This window comes from Choristoneura fumiferana, chromosome 27, assembly GCF_025370935.1.
Source record: "Choristoneura fumiferana chromosome 27, NRCan_CFum_1, whole genome shotgun sequence".
NCBI classification, from domain to species: Eukaryota; Metazoa; Arthropoda; class Insecta; order Lepidoptera; family Tortricidae; genus Choristoneura; species Choristoneura fumiferana.
The window spans coordinates 10,460,396-10,486,831 of record NC_133498.1 but is presented as its reverse complement, the minus strand read 5'-3'; the positions used below and the strand labels follow the sequence as shown (position 1 = coordinate 10,486,831).

At 41.6% G+C, this 26,436-nt stretch overlaps 2 protein-coding genes across 2 annotated transcripts; both read left to right on the top strand.

The window, feature by feature from the left end:
* The first annotated feature begins 1,323 nt into the window (after nucleotides 1–1,323).
* On the top strand, nucleotides 1,324–13,675 carry LOC141443260 (uncharacterized). Its single transcript, XM_074108470.1, has 10 exons — nucleotides 1,324–1,484; nucleotides 2,407–2,517; nucleotides 2,919–3,155; nucleotides 6,838–7,017; nucleotides 8,300–8,492; nucleotides 9,156–9,294; nucleotides 10,091–10,210; nucleotides 10,901–11,052; nucleotides 12,590–12,767; nucleotides 13,377–13,675. Exons 1-10 carry the CDS (start codon nucleotides 1,418–1,420, stop codon nucleotides 13,560–13,562), a joined length of 1,563 nt encoding a protein of 520 aa, XP_073964571.1. The 5' UTR covers nucleotides 1,324–1,417; the 3' UTR covers nucleotides 13,563–13,675.
* A 1,673-nt stretch (nucleotides 13,676–15,348) lies between these two features.
* LOC141443468 (uncharacterized) lies at nucleotides 15,349–25,535 on the top strand. Its single transcript, XM_074108771.1, has 9 exons — nucleotides 15,349–15,524; nucleotides 16,183–16,269; nucleotides 17,226–17,541; nucleotides 18,134–18,361; nucleotides 18,618–18,969; nucleotides 19,144–19,323; nucleotides 23,387–23,535; nucleotides 23,983–24,169; nucleotides 24,936–25,535. Exons 1-9 carry the CDS (start codon nucleotides 15,437–15,439, stop codon nucleotides 25,110–25,112), a joined length of 1,764 nt encoding a protein of 587 aa, XP_073964872.1. The 5' UTR covers nucleotides 15,349–15,436; the 3' UTR covers nucleotides 25,113–25,535.
* Nucleotides 25,536–26,436: the final 901 nt, after the last annotated feature.

Genomic DNA, 26,436 nt, shown 5'->3' with positions numbered 1-26,436 from the left:
TTCTTAACTTTGTTTAGATCATGGTTAGACCCCCTCCCCATTTTGTGTTTTAAGTTATTTATTCATTCAATCATTTTGACTCTACCTATTTACAGCACATCCGGCAGTAATTATTTGTTAGGTTTTTAAGGTTTCACACTTCAATGGGCAAAAACGAAACTTGTAGGATAACTGTTGCCATGTCTGTCCATCTGTCCCGTCCGTCAGTCAAGGTCCTTTTCATGGAACCCTTGGAACGCGTAGAGATATCAAGCTCCAAATAATATCAAACGCTCAATAAGTCAATATCAAAAAACATTAAATTTTAAAAATCAAAAAACCCGACTGCCTTAAAAACTAAAAGGAAGAAAATAAGTCTAGTGGTCTAGAACTCTGTTAAGAAGCTCATTTAAGGTTCAACAGTCGGGACCCATTACCAAGATTTTTTGAGCTAGTTACGATTTGAATGGGTCCCGACTGTTGAACCTTAAATGAGCTTCTTAATAGAGTTCTAGACCACTAGACTTATTTTCTTCCTTTTAGTTTTTACGGCACTCGGGTTTTTTGATTTTTTAAATTTAATGTTTTTTTTTATTTTATACTTTTTTGATACTTCTGTGAAAATAGTAGATTAAAAGTATTATAACCCATATATATTTAGATTGGGCTTTCATTTGATACCCATATTGTTACAATACAATTTTTTTTTATTTCTCCGCCATATTTTTTTTCGCAGACGCCATATTGAAATTTTATATAGCCTATGTCACTCCGACAGTTATGACGAATCCAATGATACGTCATATGTTAAAATCCGTCTAGCCGTTTAGGCTGCAGTGAGGACCAAAGAAATGGACATACATACCCACATACATACATACATACGCTCCAAAAACATAACCCTCCTTTGGGCAGTCGGGTAAAAAGATACAGTTATCACAAAAATATGTGGATTCGTAAATAGCCGATTTCTTACACGACGGCGGCAAAGCCAAAAGGAAAGGTACTTAATGATTTTGTACGACTATATTATGATGTTTGTATTTAGACCTGTTCCACCGTAGCGTCTAGACTAGATTATCCGATTATAATAAATAAAATTACTCTTACACATGCTAGTCAGTAGTTACTAGTACGAAAGCATTTTTTATGCTTATTAGCATGCTAGCATAGATGCTGTAACGAGCATGTACACACAGGCGGCCTTTAGGTGTCAATCGATTTGTTAAGCATTAGTGAGAAAAAAAACCTCTTTTCTTTTCAGCCATTTTCTGTCAAGTTAAAAGAACTAAACTGTCAAGGTCTTTGTTGTCAGCAGCTGTCAGTATTAATCTACATCGTCTACTAAAATGTCTGTGTGCTACTAAAATCAGTATTTTTATGCTTATTTATAGTATAATGCCTGCAAATTAATAGTTAAATCCCCCCTTTTCCCACCATGCGTGTCGAAATTGTGCTGTGTTTAATTTTGAAAGTTGTAATTGCTTCTGCGCTTCAATACGACGGTGTGTGAAAACTTTTCAGTTTTGTACAATTTTTTTATAAGGCCCACAGACGCTATGAAAAGTCCTACAATTCGGTCTGCGCCGTTCGATTGGTCCGATTTATCGTAAATTCTTACGCCACACAAACACTACAGTTTATCGTAGTCGTAGCCTATGTCGTAGCCATCTTTATTTAATGAGGGCTATCGTTTTTTGTCCCACTAGATGGCGCACTGTTGCGTGAGGTTTTTAAGTATGGCTTTCAAAGTCTGTTATTACGGGCATGAAAACAAAGTTTAGATTAAAATCATATTTAATACACCTTAAAACCGTACCATAAAAATATCGAGCATGCCACAGTGTTGCATAGTCCCCGTTTTGTTCGGAAAAAAGGGAGGACAAAGATTTCCGAAAGACAAAACTGTCTCAAAACACAGACATTCATTGCCCCGGAACGCATATTTGCCATTATTAATTTCAAATATTGCAAAATATTCACAAAATTATTCTAATTATAAATAAACCCGCGTAGCTCACCCAAAAATTATGAATTTGACATTTCGGAGACCTCACGCTACACTAGCGCCTCTAGTGGAGAATTCATACGCGATAGCCCTCATTTCAGCGGTTGATGGTTTAATTATAGCCCTAATTTACCCGTTTCGATTTATCAATTCGAATTTTGATGCCGTTCAGTTTAACGGTAAAGTTTTTATAAATCGATTAAAACTGTACCTACAGTCTTCTCTCACACACACGATATGATATAAATGGTACTGGTTGAACAGTGCAGTCTGATCGTTAGGATTTTCGTAGCATCTGTGGGCGCTATAACGCCATCTAGCGATGTTCTGCCCGTCAGAAATCCCTCATTATCATTTTAATAAGGAGTAGCACTAGGAGTAGAAACATTAAATCTGCCATTGCATTGGCATGTAACTAGATGGCGCTGATTTGGACGTCCTGGCTGAGCCGCGGGAGCCGGTCGGGGTGCCGCCGGTGCGGAAAGCCCTGTCCTTGAACGTGCATCCTGATGACACTGAAGTCATTAAAGGTTAGTCGTGCTTTAGGGTTTTGTAGTTCTGCAAGGAACCCTCAGAGAGCAGTTTCGCAACCATGAGAAACCCTTGAAAATACCGGTTTCCGTCATCCGATTTCACCACATAATATCGATATTTAAGTAATGCAATGTAATGTAATAACTTAATTAACGTCCATAATGTGCACCTGCACTTTCACAAAAAGTGTATCTTTTCTTTTTTTAATTTTAGAAAATATGTAGGTATATGGTTTCTCCTACTTACAATCAAGAGTATATTCGATTCCGATAGTTTTAAAGAATGTCCCAAAAAAATAGGTCAGTAATGTGTATTTTTTTTTCATACAATCGGTGTGGGCGCTACAAAACTGACTCATATTATACTTATTTTTGAGAACTACAGGTTTATTTCCCAGGTGCTATTCAGAAACTCCTGGGCAAGGAGAAGATCGAGCACATACTCCAACTGGTGTCTGAGCTGCCGTCGCACTCGCCGCCACCAGAGCAAGCCACACCCAGCCACACCAAGGCCGCCTTCCTGTCCGCACTGACGGAACCCTACAGGGTGGCTGAAGCTGATGTCGAGCAGGATGACATCGAGGCCAGGACAACTGGCAAGCCAGGGACGACGGGGACGGAGGCAGCGTCAACTGGTCATTTGTTTTATTTTATCTCTTGCATTAATATTTTTCGTCCAGATACTGCAATGCCGCCGTAACCAACAATGTCATATTTTTCAGAAGAAAGTTAAAATTTTAATATCTTCGTGTTTTTATAAATATATGTAGAGTCATTCACAGGGGTCGGACAAAAAGTGCGGATGACGTAAAAATGACGTAATCTTGCACACAAGATGATGTTTTTATTTAAACTTCCGTGTGACATGTAGTAACAAAGTAGCATTAATGAAGTAACAAAATAATCGTAAATAAATCAATGGTATTCAGTGATGATAGTGATTTCATATCGTTTAATAAAGAGGTTGATAAATGATAAGTGATAATTGTTTATGAAAATCAAAAATACTATTTGAAATCATCATCACAATCATTGTCCGACCCGACGGACGATACGATGACGCGTACCGTGGTTCTTATTACAATGTCATTAATGGATAATTTTGACAAAATCACGCGTCTTCGTGGATGGCACTATACTCAAAACTGGAATTCAAGACCAAAAAATCTACGACAGATATGACACTATTAATCTCTCAATGTCATTTCTGTCACTGTCAAATAAACTTTTCAGGTTTCGCCAACCTTTTTTAACAGTGATCACAAAATTCTATATTGCTCTTGCTCTCGTGTCTGACATTTTTTAATGCGCAAGTTGTCTCCGCGTGGTTTCTGGAATTTTGCTATCAAGTTGCAAAAACTACAATCACCGTACAACGTGAAGAAGAAGAATATATTTATGTTTAATTTAACTGACATTGTCCTAAGTCTTAAGGCCGCCATTGAGGGGAATAATAATAATAACCTTTTTTAATATGATTCCTTGTATTGTTATTAAATAAGAATTGTGTGAAAAAAAAATATTAACTTATTTTCAACTCTCAACTTACATTGAGACAATTTTATTCTAAGGAACATAAACAGGATAAGGTTGCGTTGTTCTACCACAGTGTAGTCCTGAATATTTATTTTATTCCGTTTTTTTCGTATTTGTTGTTATGGCCGCAACAGAATACATTATCTGTGAAAATTTCAACTGCCATGGTTTATGTTATGAGATATAGTACAGCCTAATGACAGACAGACAACTGAGTCTTAGTAATAGGCCTCATATTAAATCACAGGAAAGGAATTTGAAAAGGTTAATAGAAATATTTTTTTAACAGTTTTAACCACCATATTTCCTTTTGACGGTCGGTGACCACTTCTGCATTTGACCACTTCTGCATTTGGCCACTTCTGGATTTGACCACTTCTGGATTTGACCACTTCTGGATTTGACCACTTCTGGATTTGACCACTTCTGGATTTGACCACTTCTGGATTTGACCACTTCTGGATTTGACCACTTCTGGATTTGACCACTTATGGATTTGACCCTTCTGGATTTGACCACTTCTGCATTTGACCCCTTCTGGATTTGACCCCTTCTGGATTTGACCACTTCTGCATTTGACCCCTTCTGGATTTGACCACTTCTGGATTGGATCAAATTATCTATTTTTAATTAATAAATTATCTATACCTATAAAAACAGTACCGTGACTGACTGTCAGACAGACAACGCACGGCCGAAACCCTTTTGACCGTGCGTCTCTCCAACTCGTCTCTCGAACTCGTCCAATCTATGAATCGCAGGATAATGTTGTTGAAGATGGAGTTACGGATAAAATAATTTAAAACGTTTTTGATGCAAATTCAAAGAGATTTGTTACTTATACTAAGGGTAGTTTATTTTATGTCTAGTGATGACATTTTATTTCTGTCCATATTAATTAACATAGAATCTTTGTTGTTTCCCTTCCACTTTTCTCTAACACGTCTTTCTTCACTTTATGTTCTACTATAGTGAAGAAAGTCCAATTGTATTATTCCCTTCGGCCGTCTACAGAACCGTAGTTTCAGTTTCAAAACTGTTTTCTTACGAGGCTTTCAAATTACTAAAGACACAGCAAGGTCTGAAATATGCCGCAGTTTTAAAAATACAAATATATAATACTAGCTTTTGCCCGGTCAAAAGGGTTTCGGCCGTGCGTTGTCTGTCTGACAGTCAGTCAGTCAGTCACGGTACTGTTTTTATAGGCATAGATAATGTCATCGTTTGACATTTGATCCAATCCAGAAGTGGTCAAATCCAGAAGGGGTCAAATGCAGAAGTGGTCAAATCCAGAAGGGGTCAAATCCATAAGTGGTCAAATCCAGAAGTGGTCAAATCCAGAAGTGGTCAAATCCAGAAGTGGTCAAATCCAGAAGTGGTCAAATCCAGAAGTGGTCAAATGCAGAAGTGGCCAAATGCAGAAGTGGTCAAATGCAGAAGTGGTCACCGACCGTCAAAAGGCCATATTTAGCCACCATAAACCCCATAAAGTGCGCTACACACTATTACTCTGCAGTTTTGTTGATTAGCTAAATGTATGTAAAAAATGAAATCAAATATTAGTTTGATTTTATCTTAATTGTAAATTATTGCACCAAATGTTATGAATACCTGAAGAAATACAAGCACAATACCAGTTTTTCAACCAAAAATTACGAAATAATTAAGTTTTTATTCAGGCGTCTAGTATTTATGTAAAAGTAAGTAAACAAAATTACTTCTTTAAATTATAGAATCGAAATTACTAATAAAAAGAATATTCTATCGTGTGTTTAAAAAAAAGGAATGTACTATTTTACACACATTTTATTTCAGTGGCAACATTGTCGTAGATTTTTTGGTCTTGAATTCCAGTTTTGAGTATAGGTATACCAGCCGCGAAATGTAAAGTTTGTTTGTAAGTTCCGCGGCATTCCCCATTGTTGGTAACGCGGCATTGCAGTATCATCGACGTTTTGTTTCGGGAAAACTTTAATTTTATTGTCAATTCAACAAAAAACACTGAAAAGTTAAAATTAACCTCGAAATCTTGTTTCTTCAATTGGTTTCGGAACATTCTGTCTGTTTCCCAGAACATTCGTTTCCGTCAGTACCTTTTCCTAAATAATCCGTTTCCCGATATGTTTCCCAAAATGTGCTTCTCCCAAAAGATACGTTTGGCTTGATATACGATTCCCAAAAAGGCCTAATCCTGAAATGAACGTTGCCGTCACTACCTTTTCCTAAATAATCCGTTAAGTAAGTACTCAAAGTTCTTCTCCCTAAAGTTATGTTTGTCTTGATATCCGTTTCCAGGTATTTGTGAAACCTCTTTACAATACGGAAAATGAGAAACGGAATACGGAATAATACGGATACTATTAGAAACGGGTCTAAGGTATACGGACGCTACGAGAAACTCGTCTTTTGGCATACGGTCGATTTATGAAACTGTTATTCTGGAACGGGTGTTTTGGGAAAGGGTATATATTTTGGGAAAAGGATGGAACGTTCCGAAACCCTTCAATTTACTCGTAGGTACTTATCTAACCTTTCTTCTACTCAATTTTATATCCTTGTGAATAATCAATTTATTAGAACAATTGTTATGTTATGTTAGAACAATACATATACAATTATTGCTATATACTTTCGTAGTTGGTGCTATTATTCACTATGATTATTAATTGTAAGTCATTACCTACAAGTTTAGCTACCTTGTCTGGCAACGTTTTGTCCAGCATTGGACGTTTTCCGGCTGTTGCTGATGATGATGCTGATGTTTATTCTTTGTTTACACAGATTCCCCGGAAGGAATACAGCAGATGGACTGGTTTGATAGGCAGAACATGGAATACCCCGCGATCAGCTTGGAGGGACCTCCGCCGCCCATCTCAGCTAGTGCGCCTTGGAATATCTCTGGGACCTCTGCCATGGTGGCCGGCCCAATGGGAGGGGACGGAACGTCGGCGTTGGCTAATAGTAACTTTATCTATGAACTAAAAGAATTTCTTTGCTCACCCGCGACCTTACGATAGCTAAGCTTATGCAATACTCCACACTGTAAGAACACACACAAATCACACAAACCCATCTATCACCACCACCACACTACACTGACGCGTTTCGAACTTAACCAGAGCTCATATTCAGAGTATCACAACCGTACGCCATGCTACCTGTTGTCAGACTCCACAATAACACCACAACAACAACTGGTAGCATGGTGTACATAAAGTGTGTTAAGAGATAGGTACAAAAAATAATATTCTGATTATTGAGGTATTTTAGGCGTTGTATTTATAAACAAAAGCCACAGGTACTTCAATCCGGTACATTTTTTCAGTTTTTCCTCAAATTACATATATACCCTTATACTCTAACTCGAGTCGAGTAAAGGTGTAACTCAATTTATACTTACCCATATTTTTATTGAATTTTTAGTAATATAACGACTTATGCGCTTAAACAAAATGTGCATTTTTTTATACAGTGTAGGCTTGCGTTTGGCCACAATCACGCCTGATGGAAAGCGAGGATGAGGCCTACGATGGAGCACGCTTGCCTAGTAAATGCTCATTCACCCTAGACTTGAAAGCGGCCAAATTGTAGTGTTCAGGAAACACAGTCGCAGGCAGAGAATTCCACTCTTTTGCTGTGCGGTTGATGAAGAAAGAGCGAAAACGCTTTATGCGGATTTTGGAATACTGACAACGTAAGGGTGGAGACCCCGCCTACTTCTGGTCTGGTCGACCTGTGGAAGAAAGGAGCAGGTGGAATAAGGTCGTGCAATTCCGAAGCACATTCTCCGACATGTAGCCTGTAGAATACCGACAGGGAAGCCACTCTTCTGCGATGACGAAGGCTCTGACGACAAAAATCCGCATCGCAGGTGACGCCGCTGTTCTACCGAATCCAAAGCAGCTAGCTGATATTCAGCAGAACCGTCCCAAAGGTGGCAGCAATACTCCATGCAGGATCGGACTTGGGCTCGGTAAAGACCAATGAGCTGGTCCGTAGTGAAGTATCGCCTAACCTTGGATAGGATACCAAGCTTTTTGCAGCGGTTTTTGCCAAGGATTCGATGTAACTCCCAAAGTTCAGTTCAGCTGAGAGAAGCATAAACGAAGAATACGACTTATGGCATTATTTTTTGGTATTTTAGAAATGACATGACTCATATCTACTAGGTACTATTTTTCAGTCGTCCACCCGCTCCGTGTAAACCACGTCGGCTTTAAACTAACCTGATACTCTTTCACAGCGAACATCACCGCCTCCCCGTCTCCTATGCTCGGAGCGATCCCCGATGCGTACAACGCGTCCGACCCGTACTTCCGCGTCGGATACAACCGCACGCGCTACACGCGGCGCACCCTCGGGTCCACTCTCAACACCCTGTGTACAGAGAGCGACGACGTCTGCAGGACTATGTGCTTTGACAGGGAGAAGTACCGGTGGGTAACCTGACCTAGGTTCATGTAGTCTTTCTCTATCTTAAATTGAAAAACTCTCGCAACTCTGTGTGTAGAGATAGCTTTTTTTTTATTCGACTGGTTGGCAAACGAGCAAGTGGGTCTCCTGATGCTAAGAGATAACCACCGCCCATAAACATCTGCTACACCAGGGGTATTGCTTGCCAACCTAGAGGCCTAAGATGGGATACCTCAAGTGCCAGTAATTTCACCCGCTGTCTTACTCTCCACGCCGAAACTGCCACTGCTTCACGGCAGGATTAGCGAGCAAGATGGTGGTAGCAATCCGAGCGGACCTTGCACAAGGTCCTACCACCTGCAGCTTAAGGTATAATTCGATCATAAAGATTTTTAAAGGTTAGGTGAACAGCCTTAAGCCTGGCTCACTTTATCGTCGTATTGTGTCGTTATGCTCTCTCTCTCTCTGCCTTTCTCTCTTTTCTCTCTCTCTGCTTGTCATGCACATAACACAAGCCGTTAGAATTAGAACACACTGCATCAGATAAATGTGAACGCAACTATATAAAATGTATGAAACTGATACCGTTCTGATGCGTCACGACACAACACGACAGATAAATGTGAACCGGGCTTTAATGTTCACGTATTAAGTCGTACCTACGTGACGTCGTGTCGTGTCGGCAGGATATCGTGTCCGACGACGACACCGCGCCCGACGACGCCGTACCTCGACATGACGCGGCTGCTGCACATGCTGTCCAGCCTCGTCGCAGACTACGACACCAACATCACCACCGTCTTGAATAATACGCTGTATAAGAAGGTGACTCAGTACAGCAGGGCTACTACGAAATTCGAAAGTCGAAGTTCGTGTCGTTGGGTCCCGCTGACACTTGTACTATTTAATACGAGAGCGAAAGGGACGGTACGATACGAACTTCGATTTTCGAACTTCGGAGTAGGCTCTCAGGCACCTGCATTAATATCTGCCACAGCGGAACGTTGTAAAATATCTGACATGTCCTAGGACCCGGAAGAGCCGTGTCAGCAAATATTTATGCATGCTTCGTTGTGTCAGATTTCTGTGTCCTCATTTTCGTGGTCACATTTATGAATGGGCTGTGAAATTTGATTACATTTTCGTTTTTTTAGACGTCTACGTCTTCTACTATAACCTGAAAACAGTAATGTTGCAGAATCTTCTACTATGTCAACAAAATAAACTGTATCCAGGAAAATCATACGGAATCTATCTCACCTAATGAGAACAGATGTGGCCAAAAATGTCTCACTAGTTCAGTAACTAGCCTATTCACTCTTCACTCTAGCTTTAAAGAGCCCTAGATTGCATGACAACCTAAGGCTCTATTGCCTCTAACCGTTGTATTGTATTGCTCCTAATGGACACACGTTCCCATTTAATTCAATTCTATTCCAATCCAGACTGAAGGAATTAATGAAACGGTCTGAATGGGATCGGAATGAACTGTAATAGCATTCCATTACAGTTCATTTCAATGCCTTTCAGACGGTTTCCTTCAAATGAAATTCATGAGGCTGGATCGAAATGGACTGGAATGGAATAGAATCCCGATTTGGAACGTTTTGGGTTGTGTCAGGGCTACAAGCACTGCGAGCCGACCACGACGGAGACCACCACCACGACGACGATGCCGCCGCCCACGCCCCCCATGTTCGACTACGAGCCCAGCGAGATGACCGGCAGGGTCATCGCCAAGGTTAGTCAGACTGAAGCCTCATCTAACCCTCGTCTGCGGAAACAGGACCCGGACCTAAAGTATGAAAAATGTGGTTCATCAAACACAGACAAAGGCCTAAAGCCCGGTTTAGACATGCAAGGAAGATAGTGCAAGTTGCATTACATTGCGAGGCAATGATGAAAACGTGGGTAGGTTGGCAAGCGTGCTCCATTTTAGTCTAGTTCTTCAATTTGGACTTCACAGAAAACCAGCGTTACTGCACATAATGTGCGGCAGCCGGCAACACATGCTGAGTGGAGACCTTTTTGGTATCCTGTGGTGTCACCAAGTAACATAGTTTTAGTGCTAGTTTTAGTCTTAGTTTTAGGTGGTACTTATGGAGCCAAAATAAATCTTTCTTTCTTCTCTCTCTTTCTTTCTTTCTTTCATTATGCCTCTTTCAGACTACTCGCGAAGCTCCTCGACGAAGTACTCGGGAAAGTTGACCGAGGTACCGACCGAGTTGGACGAAGTAAGAAGAAGTGCCTATCCTATTTGCCTAACGTCGTTCAGTTTCGCGAGGAGTGTGGAGGCAGCATTACCATTTTGGTCAAACAAAAGCCTTTTTAGTATAAAAAAAACATGACTTTTCTTCCTTGCCACGATCGTAACCTCTACCCCCAGGCGATGGTAGCTCACTACCCCAAAAGTTAACTTGTTCTTGTGCAGTGCTACGTGTGCGGCATGGAGGAACTGGGCATCCCTCGCGACGCGCACTGCGCTGACCCCTTCGCCAAGGACCTGCTGCCGCCGGCCATGCCCGACCACATCGCGGAGACCAAGCGGAAGGGGTTCCGGAAATACTGCAACTACATGGACATGTGGGTGCAGTTTGATCACCGACGATACAGACATTGACACTTTATTAACACCAGGGGGGCTACTACGGAATTCGAAAATCGAAGTTCGTATCGTACTGTCCCTCTCACACTAGTTTTTAGGGTTCCGGAGCCAAAATGGCAAAATCGGAACCCTTATAATAATAATAATAAAATTTATTTATTCAGATAACTAGGATCCATCAGTTGTTGTTATAGTTTCGCCATGTCTGTCTGTCTGTCTGTCTGTCCGTCCGCGGCTTTGCTCAGGGACTATCAATGCTAGAAAGCTGTAATTTTGCACGAATATATATGTAAACTATACCGACAAAATGGTACAATTAAAAATTCAAAAACAATTTTTTTAGGGTACCTCCCATAGACGTAAAGTGGGGGTGATTTTTTTTTTCTCATCCAACCCTATAGTGTGGGGTATCGTTGGATAGGTCTTTTCGTTGGATAAAACAATTTTTCGATTTAGTGATGTGTTTGTGAAATATTTAACTTTAAAGTGCAAATTTTCATTAAAATCGAGCGTCTCCCCTCTAAAATCTAAACCGGTGGGTGGAAAAATTTGAAAAAATTCAGGATGGTAGTACGTATATCAAACTTTCAAGGAAAACTATAACGGCTAAGTTTGCTTGAGAATTATTAGTAGTTTATGAGTAAATAGCAGCCTAAGGTATAAAATATACCTAAACTTGGAAGATTCTGTATAAAATACGAAATCCTTAGAAAAATATTACTTAATGTTTTCGTAATGGCTACGGAACCCTATTTTGGGCGTGACCGACACGCTCTTGGCCGGTTTTTTTAATAATATAAGCGTCAGCGGGACGGCAAGACACGAAGTTTGGATTTTGCACTTCGTAGTATAGGGCCAGTGTCGAAGATCTACACTAGCGAAATAGCAAGTATTAATCCTAGCGAAAATGTATACTGACACCAGCACCAATATCTGACACAACAAGCGTGCATAAATATCTGATATGACTCTATTCCTACAGCCGGTAGGACGTGTTAAATATTTTTGCACGCTCCGCAGTGGCAGATTAGTACAGGTGACTGTAGAGAATCTTTTAGTAGAAAATATTATGTAGATTACTTATGCACAAGAACAGTTTTTGGCATGAGCCACCTTTTGCGAGTCGTTTATGAAAAACTAGGACCTTTAGGCTGAGATTCTCCAAAGATGTGGGAGGATGCTTTGCGAGGAATGTGTTTTTGATGAACCAGCAGAAACGCTTCATTTACCTATCCGCACTCCGCTGAGCGTTTTCACTAAGAGAGGGTAGGTAAATTAAGCGTTACTATTGGTTCATGAAAAACACATTTCTTGCATCACATCCTCGCACATCTCTGGTTCAAATGCAGCCTTACACCTCTGCAGACTGACAGACAGCGATAAGGGATGGTTTCTGTTTACAGGATATGCAGCATGTCGTTCACCGACTGAATACTGTACTGCTGTACCTTAACAGCCTGTACTACGTTTATAAGTATTCTGGTAAATAAAAGAATTCTATTCTATTCCATTCAGGAAGCCGTGGTACATCAACGGCTCTGGCATCTGGGGCAAGTGGACCGGCGGCTGCGTGGTGCGCTGGGTGGACCTCAGCGGCGTGTACACGCAGCGCGTGTGCCGCATCCGCGACCGGCCCGCGCTTGGCAACCACTTCGTCAGCAAGCGGCTGGCCAAGCTCGAGTTTGCTCTCAGGGTCAGTCACCAAAAAACGCTCCATCTCTCATTCGCCGTTTCTGCATTTGTTTTGCTTTGCTCCGAGCTGTCACTTCACGTCTTATAGGACATCTCTGGCACAGCCCTGGCCGAATGACCATTTCTGGCTTCTGGCTCTTGTGACCTTCACAACTCGATCCATATTAAATTGCTGAATTAATACCCCATTCCATTTGTCATTTCTACTTCTTCAAGGTATCTTCTTTTAAGTGTCTTTTATTGCTCCGGGTTGTCTACCGTCTACAGAAAACACTCAAGCCACCTGAATCCTTTACAACTCCTGAGGTCACGTTGTTAACGCGCTGACGTGCGCGATCGCATTCACCATCTAATTCTACCCGCGCCTTATACAAATTCTGGTAAAACAATTGGTTGTGGTTCTGTGTGTTGACAATAAAGCCAACTAACTGGTCTACGTCCACTCGGTCGTCCCAAGTACGCTCTCTTCAAGGCTCGACCCTCTTCTAACCTTTCCACGTGTCCAAGCCACTAGAGTCTGGCTGCACGCTTTGGTCTCTCCAATAACATTGGGCTCAGACTCTAGGTCTTCGATTACTAAGCAATCTTAATAGTCTAAATTGTCTTTCAGAAAGTGGACAACGGCTGCATGCTCAGTCCGATGGCGACCCTGGTCCCGTTCTCCCGCGGCGTGTCACTCTACGCTCGACTGCACGTCTGTGTCTGTAGCGCCAACTGGTGCAACCGTGCTCACTGGCCAGCCGGTGTACAGGGGCTAAGGGTTATCATGATACTCTTGGCAACAGTTCTGAGATAATATGAAGGGGATAGACTTTGAGCGTCAACTGGTGTAATCCTGTCCACTGGCCGGCCAGCCCGCAAGGGCTTTAGGTTTGCTATGTTCTATGGCGTGCATTGAGGGTAGGCAGCGAGGGAGGGTGGCCCGTTACTGCAGCTGCAAAGTACCAGGTGCCAGCTTTGAAATTGGCCCTCTGCATGCCACGGTCCACTACGTTTGCCACGGTCTGCGGTAGCTACTCTTGGAAGCCAGCTTTGAGATATTACCGGGGAAATCAAGACTTGAAGGGCCAGCTAATGTAACCATGCCCACTGGCCGGCCAGCATGCAAGGGCTGTGGGTTGATAAGGTGCTCTTGGCAGCAGTTCTGAGAAAATACGGGGAGCTCAAGATTTAAAAGGCAAACCGGTGTAATCCTGCACAATGGCCGGCCAACCCATAAGAGTTTTGGTCTACTATGGTCCTCTTGGCAGCAGTTCTGATATAATAGGGGGCGATTTAGTCAAGATTTCGACGACCAACTGGTGCATCGTCAACTGGTAAACGAGCGATACAGATTCAGGTAATCGTGTATCGAGTGCTTTCAACCTCTTTCTTTTACTCCTTGGTCTGTAACGAATCAAGTAGTTGGTGTATAATGCTGCTTTTCTTGTCGGATGACAGTCACACAAATCACTACAGAAGAAGTCAAGTCCACAAAGCTTATGCCTACTACATCTGCACTGGGTGTTAGTTATGCATTGACCTGAAGCTGAATTAGTCCAAGTCCTGAACATTTAAACGAGCTTTTTGTAGACGTTTTGATTAGTTAATTCTATAATTAATCGTTTGAGATAAAAGAAACAGCTAAAATTTTGTACAATATCTCTGGAAAGGAAAAGGGGAAATATGAAATGGTCGTAATTATCTGTATTGTAATTTTGTAACTGAAATGTTTGTTATTTTGTAAATTGTTCTGTCTTTGTGATTGTATTGTACCTTATAATTTAAGAAAATCAAGTGCCTATAAACTCATTTTCTACTCGTGTTTGTTTTATTTCTCTCTCGCTTTATTAGTCGGTCCTCCAATGTTGAGGATCGAGACACTGACTAGCTTCATCGGCTGCATTGCACCATTGCACCGCATCCCATATTGAAGTTAGGCCCTATATATCGTCACTAGGTACTTTGAAAAAATCTCGTAAATAATGTCAACAAAATTGAACCTTGTTGTAATGATCGTAAAGTTCACGCAGAAGAATTATCTATTTTGAGGTAAGAGTTTTTTTTAAAGTAGTGACAATATGTTTCCACCAGAGGTACGCAATGCAAGGAATGTGTTTCTTATAATCTAATAGAAACGATTCAGTCCGGTCAGTTGCTTCGTCAGTGTAGTCTGGTGGTGGTGATAGATGGGTTTGTGTGGTTTAGTTATATCTTGCATAAACTTAGCTACCTATCATAAATCATAAGGTCGCGGGTAAGCAAAGTAAACTATCCTCATTCAGCACACTTCTAGTGGAAACAGCTCAGCGGAGCGAGGATAGGTAAATGAAGTGTTTCTATTGGTTTTAGTATTGGTTAATGACAAACACAGTCTTCGCACATCTCTGGCAGAAACACAGCCGTACTGTTTCTTGCCGTTACACCAAAGCGTTAGACACTTTAATATTAAACATTAAACAGCCTTTTTCGGCAACATTTACCGTCAAAATTTTATGACTACGCTTTTTCCATGCTTTTTCATCTCGATGTACCTATCACAAATCTATCACGTTGTCATTTGGTTGTCATTTAAAATATGACACTGTTGTCTATAATTTTGCTGTTTGTTTTTTAACATTTGCTATGTATATTTTATTCGTTCATTTGTATGATTTATTTTTTTCATGTAGACATTGCTTTGCGTGAATTATGTTTAAAATCGTTTTTATTGTTCTGCTAAAAATTACTCTGGCAATGCTCCCGTACGATGAGTATGGGGGATACGGTTATATTTCTGGCAAGTATTATTTGCAATTACAGATCTCTTATTAAATAGACAAATAGTAGGTAAATAGCCCGTAGTTCCGAGTCACGCATTTCTTTATAGTACTGCCTTCTTTATAATGACGTGTTTTCTTAGCCTACTTAATTAAATAAATATCAAATAAAAAAATAAATATCGTGCATTGACATCTATGTGCCGTAAGGTACATAGATGTTGATGATATCATGGGACACTTGAGACCTAGTCCCAAATTAAGCAAAGCTTGTACTATGGATACTAGGCTACGGATAAACATACTTACATATATAGATAGATACATACTTAAATACATATTAAACCTCCAAGACCCGACAGCAAACATTCGTATTATTCACACAAATATCTGCCCCGGCCGGGAATCGAACCCGGGACCTCAAGCTTCGTAGTCAGGTTCTCTAACCACTTGTGGCCATCCGGTCCGGTCGTGTGGACTTACTATCTGAACTTTCGCTCTTCAATTTGTCAATGACATAAACTGTTGCTAACACGAACTACCACTTTAACTTGAAAGAGGGGGGTCCCCAATCAACTGTGCCCCCAAAGGCCTCGAACGAACTTATTCCGTGTTTAGAATCTTCTGCACGGAGTAACCCTCACAGCTGGACAATGATTATTCTATGTCTGCTTCCAGAAGACATGGCCTCTCCCGCCACGCCGGTGAGCGAAGACCCGATGCGCCATGATGACGCGAAAGCCGCTGAGCTACTGAAAGTCCAAGGTTGCTCATTTTGTCTCAAATGGTCTATCCCTCAATATCCGGAAGTCCTCGATAGGGTATAGTCACCACTTCACCAGAACCAATATCTGAGACAACATTTTTGGGGGTGGGAAGGGGGAAAGGGTTTGAATCCCCAACCCAGGCTATACCTTTATTGTTATTTTAATGATGTGGAAAATGCGCCTTATGCATCCAGCCCTGTTGAGCGAAACTGAAGGCATACCAACTAACGACCACCCGGGATAGCTTTCCCAAGAGCATTTTTTCCTGAAGGCGATTTTACTATTCGTCTTTTTTTTTGCTAAATTTTGGCTAAGCTTTTGGGCAACCGCCCTGGTTGCAGGTGTCTATGGGCGGTAGTGATCTTCTACCAGCTGGTGGTTCAGCTTCCTTTTTGCAGTGTGCACGCCTATACACCGTGTTGTTTTATATCCGTTAACTTCGACAGACGACTCAGTTCATTGATATGAACTACCTACTTTATAGCTCGATAATTAATTTTTACACGAAATTAAAAAAAAAAACTTATTTTTTTTTATCTAGCATAGCTTCAATGCATTATTAATTGTTAAATTGTAAAATATACAAACTTGACCCACTGGTCACTACCAGTGGCGTTACACATAAGAGCGGTATCAAAAATCCACATATTTAACTTTTTTTGCTAAATATGTGTGAATTAAACTCGGATTAGTTATGGACATTGATAAAAAATCATAAAATAAGGACCTTTTTTTACTGCTAAAAATTAATTACCTTAACTTTTGATTATCTTTTAAACAGTAAAAGTTAGGCCACTAGTGTCTTAGCAAAATTAACTTCATTTGACCTGTAAATTGTCCCCTTAATGTTAACGGATATCAAAAATAACACGCTGTAGAAGTACGAGTCTTTCACGTGTAGCTGAGTAACAATTGGTTTTAGGTCTGTTCATTTTCTGTTCTGTTCTGTGCCAGCTAACATCCAGAAGCTGCTAGGAGGTCGCATTTTGCCGAGAGCTCTATCAGACCCTACCCGGCAGCCATCTTTATTCGAAAATGTGGTCGAAACCGGCACTCAGGCCAACATACAAGCAGCCATTCCCGCCACAGAAGAACATGTTTACATAGGAGCTACCAGACCCTCAAAGTTTTTCCCTAAGAACGTAGAAGCTGAGCTCTTGAAGCAGAAAGCTGATGAGCTCAATAGAATAGAAGAATTGTATCGATGGATGCCGAATGTTCCGAGGAGGAATTTTATCAAAACAGGAAGGGAAGCTGGCAATTTAAAGGGGTGCGTCTCACGAGATATAATATAACAAAAAAATATATCATTTCATATCATCATGAGATATAGGACCGCCGAGACAGGACATGATGTACTGATAACTAATCAATTTTTCAACTGAATTGCTCGTGTATGAAAATATTGCCTAGGTTCTTGGAGCTGCTCCATATTGCTCAACTTGTACTTAGTTGCTAAATATTTTTACAAATTGACGCTTGTTGCCGTTGCCGTAAATTACTTGATATTTTGTTCTGTCGCAATCGACCATCATTGCTCATAATTGAGCAATTTTTGTTGCCCGTGTAAGCGCACCTTTATACTAAGCATCATTATACAAAGAGAGCATAAGTGATAGGTATTATAACTGTTTTAGGGTCCGTTTCCACAGAGATGTGCGAGGATGTGTTGCGAAGAATGTGTTTTTAAGAACCGATAGAAACGCATCATTTTACCTCGCCCGTTCCACTCAAATGTTTCCACCAGAGACCATGGGCCCCTGTGCGAGGATAGGTAAATGAAGCGTTTCTATTGGTTCATATATTGGTACATATACTCGTATATCTCGTATTACTTACCAACATTTAAATATCGCTGACAGCGGCATTGTAGCGCGGGAAGGTGAAATCCCTGAAACTATTCCTGAAGACCTTCCTGCTGATGGTGGTGAGCTTCCTCTTAAAGCCGAGGAAGCTGTCAAAGATGCTGAGGATGCCGGTCTTACGTTGCGGTCGAGGGCGACCACCAGTACCACCACCAGAAGGACCAGGTCAACCTCGACGATGACGACCACTCCGACTCCGGTGTGCATTGACGAACTGGGCTACAGGTGAGATTTAATCATTATCATCATCATATCAGCACTGGGACGTCCACTGTTGGACATTAGGCGTCTCCCACACCTGCAGTTGCTTCGGTTTGACACTTCAAACCACTGCCTGCATCCAAGGTTAGTTAATTACTCTAGCTTCTATCAATGAACAGTCTTCCGTCGGAATTACCGGAAATCAACGAAAATACGGTGTATATGTTTCACTATAGGCACAGCACAGGTTTCTCTCACACCATTCTTAACATTGCAACAGGGTACGATGCACAAACGCAACGAAAGCTTCAACGACGACCCTGCGCTCCCGAAGGCGGAAGACCAAGCCCACACAGAGGACCAAGAAGTCAAGAAGAACCACAACCCTCACCACCACTCCTACCCCCACGATCACCACGTTTTCGACGACCATGGACCCGAACGCGACTACGGTGAACATGACGGGTGTGAACACGACAGTTGCGCCCACGACGACAACCACGACACAGACGACCACGACGATGACGACCACGGAGACTGAGACGATGGAGACGACGCTGACGACAAAGAGGACGCGGCGGCTGCCGTGGATCCGTCGTTCTACTGTCCGGGAGCCCAACGACATCGACAGGGTACGTCAACTTCATCACCGGTCTTTATAGTCAGCAGCAGAAGTAGATGAGACTCTTACTGTCTTAGCAGTAGATTCGGGTGTAGATCATTTTGAGCACATGCAGTAACCGCTCATTATCGATTTGGTATTAAATATGACGATACTTATATAGGGGTGCTGACATTACTTCCAGATCCTGATGATCCTCGACAATCTGACGTACATCTACGATACTGACGTCGTGGACCGGCTGAACGAGACCCTGGAGTTGGAAGGGTACCCCTACTGCCCCACGGTGCGCACGCGTGTCACCACCACCACCACGCCCAAGAGCTGGCCCATGACTGAGGATACGGGGAAGGTCATAGCCAAGGTCTGCCAAGATTTAACAGTTTGATTTTGGTGTCCGTCCTAAGCATGTTCTTTGGCCGAAACTAAAGATTGGATTTTTTTTTATTCGACTGGATGGCAAACGAGCAAGTGGGTCTCCAGATGGTAAGAGAGCACCACCGCCCACAAACATCTGCAACACCAGATGCGTTGTCAACCTAGAGGCCTAAGATCGGATACCTCAAAGGCCAGTAATTTCACCGGCTGTCTTACTCTCCACGCCGAAACACGTAACAGTGCCGAACCTTTAATAGACGTAATATTTGACGACCAGATAGCAAGGGCGTTGCCAGCCGATGGCCCGGGGGGGGGGGGGCTTAAGTTGATATGGATGTTCAAGAGCACATGAAGGTTTTCACTTGTAGTAAGAGCCTTTACATCTAGGGCGATTGTAATAACTTTGTTTGAGTTGCTTTACATTTGGCAACATTTTTAGGATAGCCAGTAGGTAGTTACAGAACCTGACTATGAGGCTAGTATAAATTAGATTATTGTATGTAGATGATGCAGTTTTCCATTAATGTGGTGGAGTCATTCCTTGGAAAATATTATATTATTTATTATTGGAAGCTTGTGATCCGATTTGAGGTGGAGGTTCGATTCTCGGTCGGGGCAGATATTTACATGAAAAGGTAATGGATTTGTTCTTAGGTCTTGGATGTTTAATATGTATTTAATTATGTATTTATCTATATAACTTAACTTAGCTTAGTTTGGGGCTTAGTTTGGGACTAGGTCCTACCTAGGACACTAATTGGTGTCAATGGGGAATGTCTGAAAAATTTAGAAACACTTGAAACTTTTTATATCAACCTTTCTAATTAACGGAAAAATATCAGATTTTTAACCCTTAATTTGGCAAGGAATAAAAATATCGAAATAAGGTTAGAATTATAGTTTTTTTGGGGTAATTATGTTGTCATATACACGGTAAAAATAGTAAAAAAAATCAAATGTCAATAGTTTTCAGAAAAACGTATGTCAAGTATGCTGGACGTTGCCAACTGGGCAGAGGACAGGACAATTGTTTCAATGTCTAGTATACTGGCCATTGCCAAAGATATGTAGTTTCCCGATTATTTGTTTTTAATCAAACAAAAGTATACAAAATGTAAAAATATTTATTAGAAAATCACTTTAAACAATCTACAGACTTACAATTGTTACATTCAGCTTATTTTAAAATTTTCTGTCGAGAAAAAAATACAAAAAATTTAAAATATTAACAATTTTCTGACAATCAAGACTGATAAACAAGTATCACTAACATGAGATCATTTTTATACTAAAATAAATAAAACAAATAAATCTTCTTCTATACTTTTTGAACCAAGTCAAAAGTCAGTCTTTTAAAATGAGCACAATGGACAAATCTTTTATTTACAATAGCGGAATGATAATATATTTAGTATACTTCTACTTTGAAAATAATCATAGGTACTCTCAATGGAAATAATTGAAAAAAAAGACGCCTTCATTGCCAAAAAAAAGTCTAAGTAACTTATCATACCGCTCTTGTAATTAATAACAAAGACTACATTACTTTCAAGAACAAACCGGCTTCCGAAAAGGCTATAGTACCGTAGACCACATACATGCGTTGCGGTAGGTTATACAGAAGACCGAAGAGTATAACCTCCCCCTTTGCCTTGCATTTGTGGACTACGAGAAAGCCTTCGATTCGATCGAGACTTGCCGTGCCAAGTTGACTACCGGTATATCGAAGTGTTGAAGTGTCTGTACGAAAACGCCACTATGTCCGTCCGACTACAGGACCAGAGCACGAAGCCTATTCCTCTGCAGCGGGGAGTCAGACAAGGAGATGTGATCTCTCCGAAACTGTTCACCGCTGCATTGGAGGATGCTTTTAAGGTTTTGGACTGGAAAGAACGAGGCATCAACATTAATGGCAAGTACTTCACTCACCTGCGATTCGCCGACGATATTGTAGTCATGGCTAGACCATGGCTAGTCATGTAGACCATGGAGGACCTCAGTGCTATGCTCGCTGACCTCAGCAAAGTTTCCGACCGAGTTGGCCTGAGAATGAACATGGGCAAGACAAAAGTCATGTCTAATGTCCATGTTGTGCCAACTCCCGTAATAGTCGGAGGCTCTGCGCTCGAAATTGTTGACGAGTATGTATACCTAGGACAAACGGTCCAGTTAGGTAGGTCCAACTTCGAGAAAGAGATCACTCGTCGAATCCGACTCGGCTAAGCAGCGTTCGGGAGGCTTCGCAGTGTCTTTTCATCCAAATTACCGCAGTATTTGAAGTCAAAAGTCTTTGACCAGTGTGTGTTGCCAGTGATGACATACGGATCTGAGACGTGGGCGCTAACGATGGGCCTCATGAGGAAGCTCAAATTCACTCAAAGGGCTATGGAGAGGGCTATGCTCGGGGTTTCTCTGCGGGATAGAATCAGAAATGATGATATCCGCAGTAGAACTAAGGTTACCGACATAGCCCGAAGAATTACGAAACTGAAGTGGCAATGGGCGGCGCACATTGCTCGCAGGACTGATGGCCGATGGGGTCAAAAGGTTCTCGAATGGCAGGTGTTCAAAGTCAAAGTCAATGTCAAAATATCTTTATTCAATTTAGGCTAGAACAAGCACTTATGAATGTCAAAAAAAAACCTACCACCGGTTCGGAAAAACCTCTATTGAGAAGAATCCGGCAAGAAATTCAACGAGGTATTTTTTTTTTATTAACACATGTGATGCGGAAGGTTTAGCAGGAGATGCCAATAATGGAATAGACGACAGACTGGGTATATTCTCGTAATTTATTTCCCCATTAAGTGGTATAACTCTCGTATTATAGGTGATAGAAGATTTACTTCACAGTTATTACTTTGGTTTGTATCTATAGATATAGATATCTTTGTCAGAATCTTCTCCAAGTAAATTGAGTCATTCCAATGAGGAATTAATAGTAGAAGCGTCTGGAGAAGTGCTATTTCTTCTCAACTGTGTTATTTCTACGATTTAATAATTAATTACCCATTTCTATAACCACAAAACTTACAGGTAGCTTTTTCGGTCATTTCAAAGCCAAAAATTTCAAAAATGGCAACCGATTTTGAAATCTTGCTAAGAATGACCGCTAGAAAACTTGTTTTCAAATTAAAAAAAAAAACACATTCAATCAGTACACATCGGTTCACTCGTTTAAGAGCTACGTTGCCATAGACAGACAGACAAGACCTACACACAGACACACACATACACACATATACCGGTTAAACTTATAAAAGTAGTTTTTATTTCACTTTACTCATATTTGGCAAAGTGTATTATACTGGACATGACAGAAGTTTATAAAAAAACTACATCATTGGCATTGGGAAGTATGCTGGACATAGCAAAAGCAAGTTAAAACGTTGTGCAGTTGGCAACGGGAAGAATGCTGGACGTAGCAAAAGCAAGTTAAAACGTTGCGTAGTTGGCAACGGGAAGTATAATGGACGTTATACTTTGCAAACGTTAAACACACAAACAGAACGTGTTCTTAATGTCAACTATAGTGAAATATGTTTTTTAATTATTACTTAATATCACAATGGCAATAACTCATAACAATTTCATACAAAACCAAGAAAAAAAACCATTTGTCGGGAGCCCGCTAGACGCGACCTTCCTCCTCTGCATCTTGGCGGCCACAGACGAACACTTGGCGTTCCCACCGGCTTGATACATTTTTTGGTGAAATAATATTAGCATTTAATTAATTTATGCTACTTAAAAAAAAACTCCATGTTTTAATATTACGTGTAGATTTTTTTTTTTAGAATGTCCAGTATTCTTCTCGGTGCCAAATTAAGGGTTAAGTAGCATCAATTAATTTTTAAAAAATGAAAGAGTTTTCTTTACCGCCAAATTACGACAGTCCGGTCGGTTACGGGTTTTTCCATAGTCCAGAATAAAAAACATTAAAATAATAATAATCTTAATTCTACGCCCCGACTAGTTTCGGACTTTTCCGAAGATCATTCTCAAATGTGCTCTCGGCACTACCTCTAAATTTAAACATTCGTCGGCAGTGTTTCGTGTGCGGCATGGACGTGCCGGGCATCCCGCGCGAGTCGCAGTGCGCGGACGCCTTCGCGCCGGACTACCTGCCGGGCGCGTCGCTCATCTATGCGCCCACGCACGTCAGCCGGTACAAGAAGCACTGCAAGTACCTCGACATGTGAGAACCACTTTATTCCACCGGTCTTCAAGACTTAAGCCTTACCGCTTCAAAGTACCGAACTACCAACTTACCGCTACGCTCACCGAGTAAGGCAATGATTGATAGTTAAATTATCTGATGCTGTCGCATAAAACAACTGAGAGCTTTCATGACTGATTGATTGGTGACCTCTCTTGTAAATAATCCGGCGTGTGCGAATGTATACATGTCACACGATTAACCCTTAATATGGCCCCATTTACTGGACCATACTGCCACAGAATCAAAAGCAGTTATCGAATACACACCTGACAAAGGATATTTTTAAAGCTAGGAATATTTTCAATAATTACAAAGAATATTGTAACTTATTACTTAAACAATAAGGTTGAATTTCCAAATCAACGCACGTGGTCGCTAAATCGCCTCTACCTTATTAAGGGTAATCAATGAACGTCCTCGCAGGCCGACGTGGCACGTTAACGGCACGGAAGGGCGGTCGATGTGGGGCAAGTGGGACGGCGGCTGCTCCGTCCGCTGGGTGGACATCTCGGGGGTGTACACGCAGCGCTCCTGCCGCGCGCGGCACAAGCCAGCCATCGGACGGCACTTCGTCAGCAAGCGGCTCGCCAAGATGGAGTATGCACTCAATGTAAGAACTTCAGTGTGCCTATAAACAACGGTAAAGCTGAGGACAATCATGGAACTGGATAAAGAGTCAGAACTCATCTTCTTCCAATGAGGGCTATCGTTTTTTGTCTTTCTAGATGGCGGCACTGTTGCGTGAGGTTTTTAAGTGTGGCTTTCAAAGTCTGTTATTACGGGCGTGAAAACAAAGTTTAGATTAAAATCATATTTAATACACCTTAAAACCGTACCCAAAAAATATCGAGCAACCACAGTGTTGCGTAGTCCCGTTTTGTTCGGAAAAACAGGGAGGACCAAGGTTTCCGAAAGACAAAACGTCTCAAAACAAAGATATTCATTGCCCCGTAACGCATAATTGCCATAATTAACTTCAGGTATTGCAAAATATTCACTATGAGATTTTGACATTTCGGAGACCTCACGCTACACTAGCGCCTCTAGCGGCGAATTCATACGCGATAGCCCTCATTAGGCTCCGTTTCCATCAGAGATGTGCGAGGATGTGTTGCGAGGAATGATGTATTTCATGAACCAATAGAAATCTCCTCTCTTTATACCTCGCCTTGCTCCGCTCCGCTGTTTCTATCAGATATTTTGCTGTGCGAGGATAGGTAAATGAAGCGTTTCTATTGTTTCATGAAAACACATTCCGCACACATCTCTGGAGGAAACAGAGCCTAATGCCGGCTCGAGAGCCAGCGCTGGTCTTCCGGTGGGAGCTGCTTTTGTTCAACAATGCACATCTTTTTTAATGACCAGCGTTGTTGCAGATGATGGACAACGGCTGCATCGGCAGCGCGCAGGCATCCCTCGTCCCTTTCTCGCGCGGCATCTCGCTCTTCGCTCGCTTCTACGCGTGCGTGTGCACCGGCACCTACTGCAACGCCGCGCGGCGGCTGCGCGCGCCGCTCTGGTGCATCGGGCTTGCCGTCGCCGTGCTCAGATAAAACTGGAGGGAAAATCATCATTATCATTTTCATATCAGCCGTAGGACGTCCACTGTTGGACATAGGGCTCCCCTATAGACTCCCGTGGCTTAGGTGAGGCGCCGTGCATGCTCCTTGAGCCCGCGGCTTTAATCAACAACAAAAAGGAAAAGAAAACAAAAATAATGGATTCCCCGGGGAGCACTCAAAACCGACGTGACTTTACCGGCCCACAAATCCGACCTGATATTTGGTAGCCCAAATGGCTTCGATATAATAGCGTGGTAAATTCCGACCTGATAAATACCGGCATGATAATCTGAGGCCAATAATAGGGCATATGAGGCAAAGCTCTGCGCAGGGGGCGACACTAGCGCAAACCGTAAGGAAACTGCCATGACAACGTCAGTTCTCTTTATATTTTGTCGCCATGACGAATCATGACCAAAGAGTATTACTTAATACAGTACTTAACAAAATAAATTATATTTACATCGACAGTAGCGATAGAGCTACTATATTTCCAAAAAAAATATTGAAATAATATGATATTACGGCATCCTACGGACATTTAAGATATTCAAAAAACATAAACCATAAATAGCCATAAACATATGGTATGTGCTAGTGCTGCACTCTGACGGGATAAAATTGCAGTAATATTCCCTATTTATTACCGACGTGTTTTTCCCGGCCCGTTTGTGTTAGGTTCAATTGTGACCACATGTGGGCTGATATTTAGTGGCATGGCATCCAATGTGCGTGTACACGAAAAACAGGGTCGGTATATCCATGTCGGTATTGTCCGGGCCGGTAAAGACTGTCACCCGATTCCCCTTCAGCCTAAGCCCTTTCGAGCTATTGAGGTGAAAAATACCCCTTAGCCTGTGCTGCCAGCCGACACCGACGACGTTTGCCAGCTAGGCGCATTTACGGACAGACGGACATGTTTTAGAAGTAGGTACTGGTTAGATCTTCCCCAAAATTGTTATTTCCGAGAAGCAAAATTTCCATTCGCTTTTTTTCCCAATATGCTTTTTTACTTAAGCTTATTTTCACAGTAGCGTTTTTTCCCAATCAGAGTCGACACAGACAGACACAGTGTCGACGGAGCTCCTACTTTGACTACTTATTACTTTTACTACTTTTGTGTAGGTAGTTTTGGTCCTTCGGGCTCGGGCCGATGCAAACTTAACATAACCTAAACCTACATGTTTCTGTGCCGATTCTGATTGGGAAAAAAAGCTACTGTGAAAATAAGCTTCAGTAAGAAAGCATACCTATTGGGAAAAAAGCATTTGGAAAAAAACGCAAATGGAAATTTTGCTACCAGGAAATAACGATT

Bases quoted from the DNA above. Each gene is read 5' to 3' on its own strand.
- LOC141443260 (XM_074108470.1), top strand. From the start codon at position 1,418: ATGCGTGTCGAAATTGTGCTGTGTTTAATTTTGAAAGTTGTAATTGCT. The intron at 1,485-2,406 runs GTGTGTGAAAAC...GCATGTAACTAG, and splicing joins TTCTGCGCTTCAATACGACG to ATGGCGCTGATTTGGACGTC. The intron at 8,493-9,155 runs GTGGGTAACCTG...TCGTGTCGGCAG, and splicing joins TTTGACAGGGAGAAGTACCG to GATATCGTGTCCGACGACGA.
- LOC141443468 (XM_074108771.1), top strand. From the start codon at position 15,437: ATGTTTAAAATCGTTTTTATTGTTCTGCTAAAAATTACTCTGGCAATG. The intron at 16,270-17,225 runs GTTGCTCATTTT...GTTCTGTGCCAG, and splicing joins TGAGCTACTGAAAGTCCAAG to CTAACATCCAGAAGCTGCTA. The intron at 18,970-19,143 runs GTACGTCAACTT...CATTACTTCCAG, and splicing joins AGCCCAACGACATCGACAGG to ATCCTGATGATCCTCGACAA.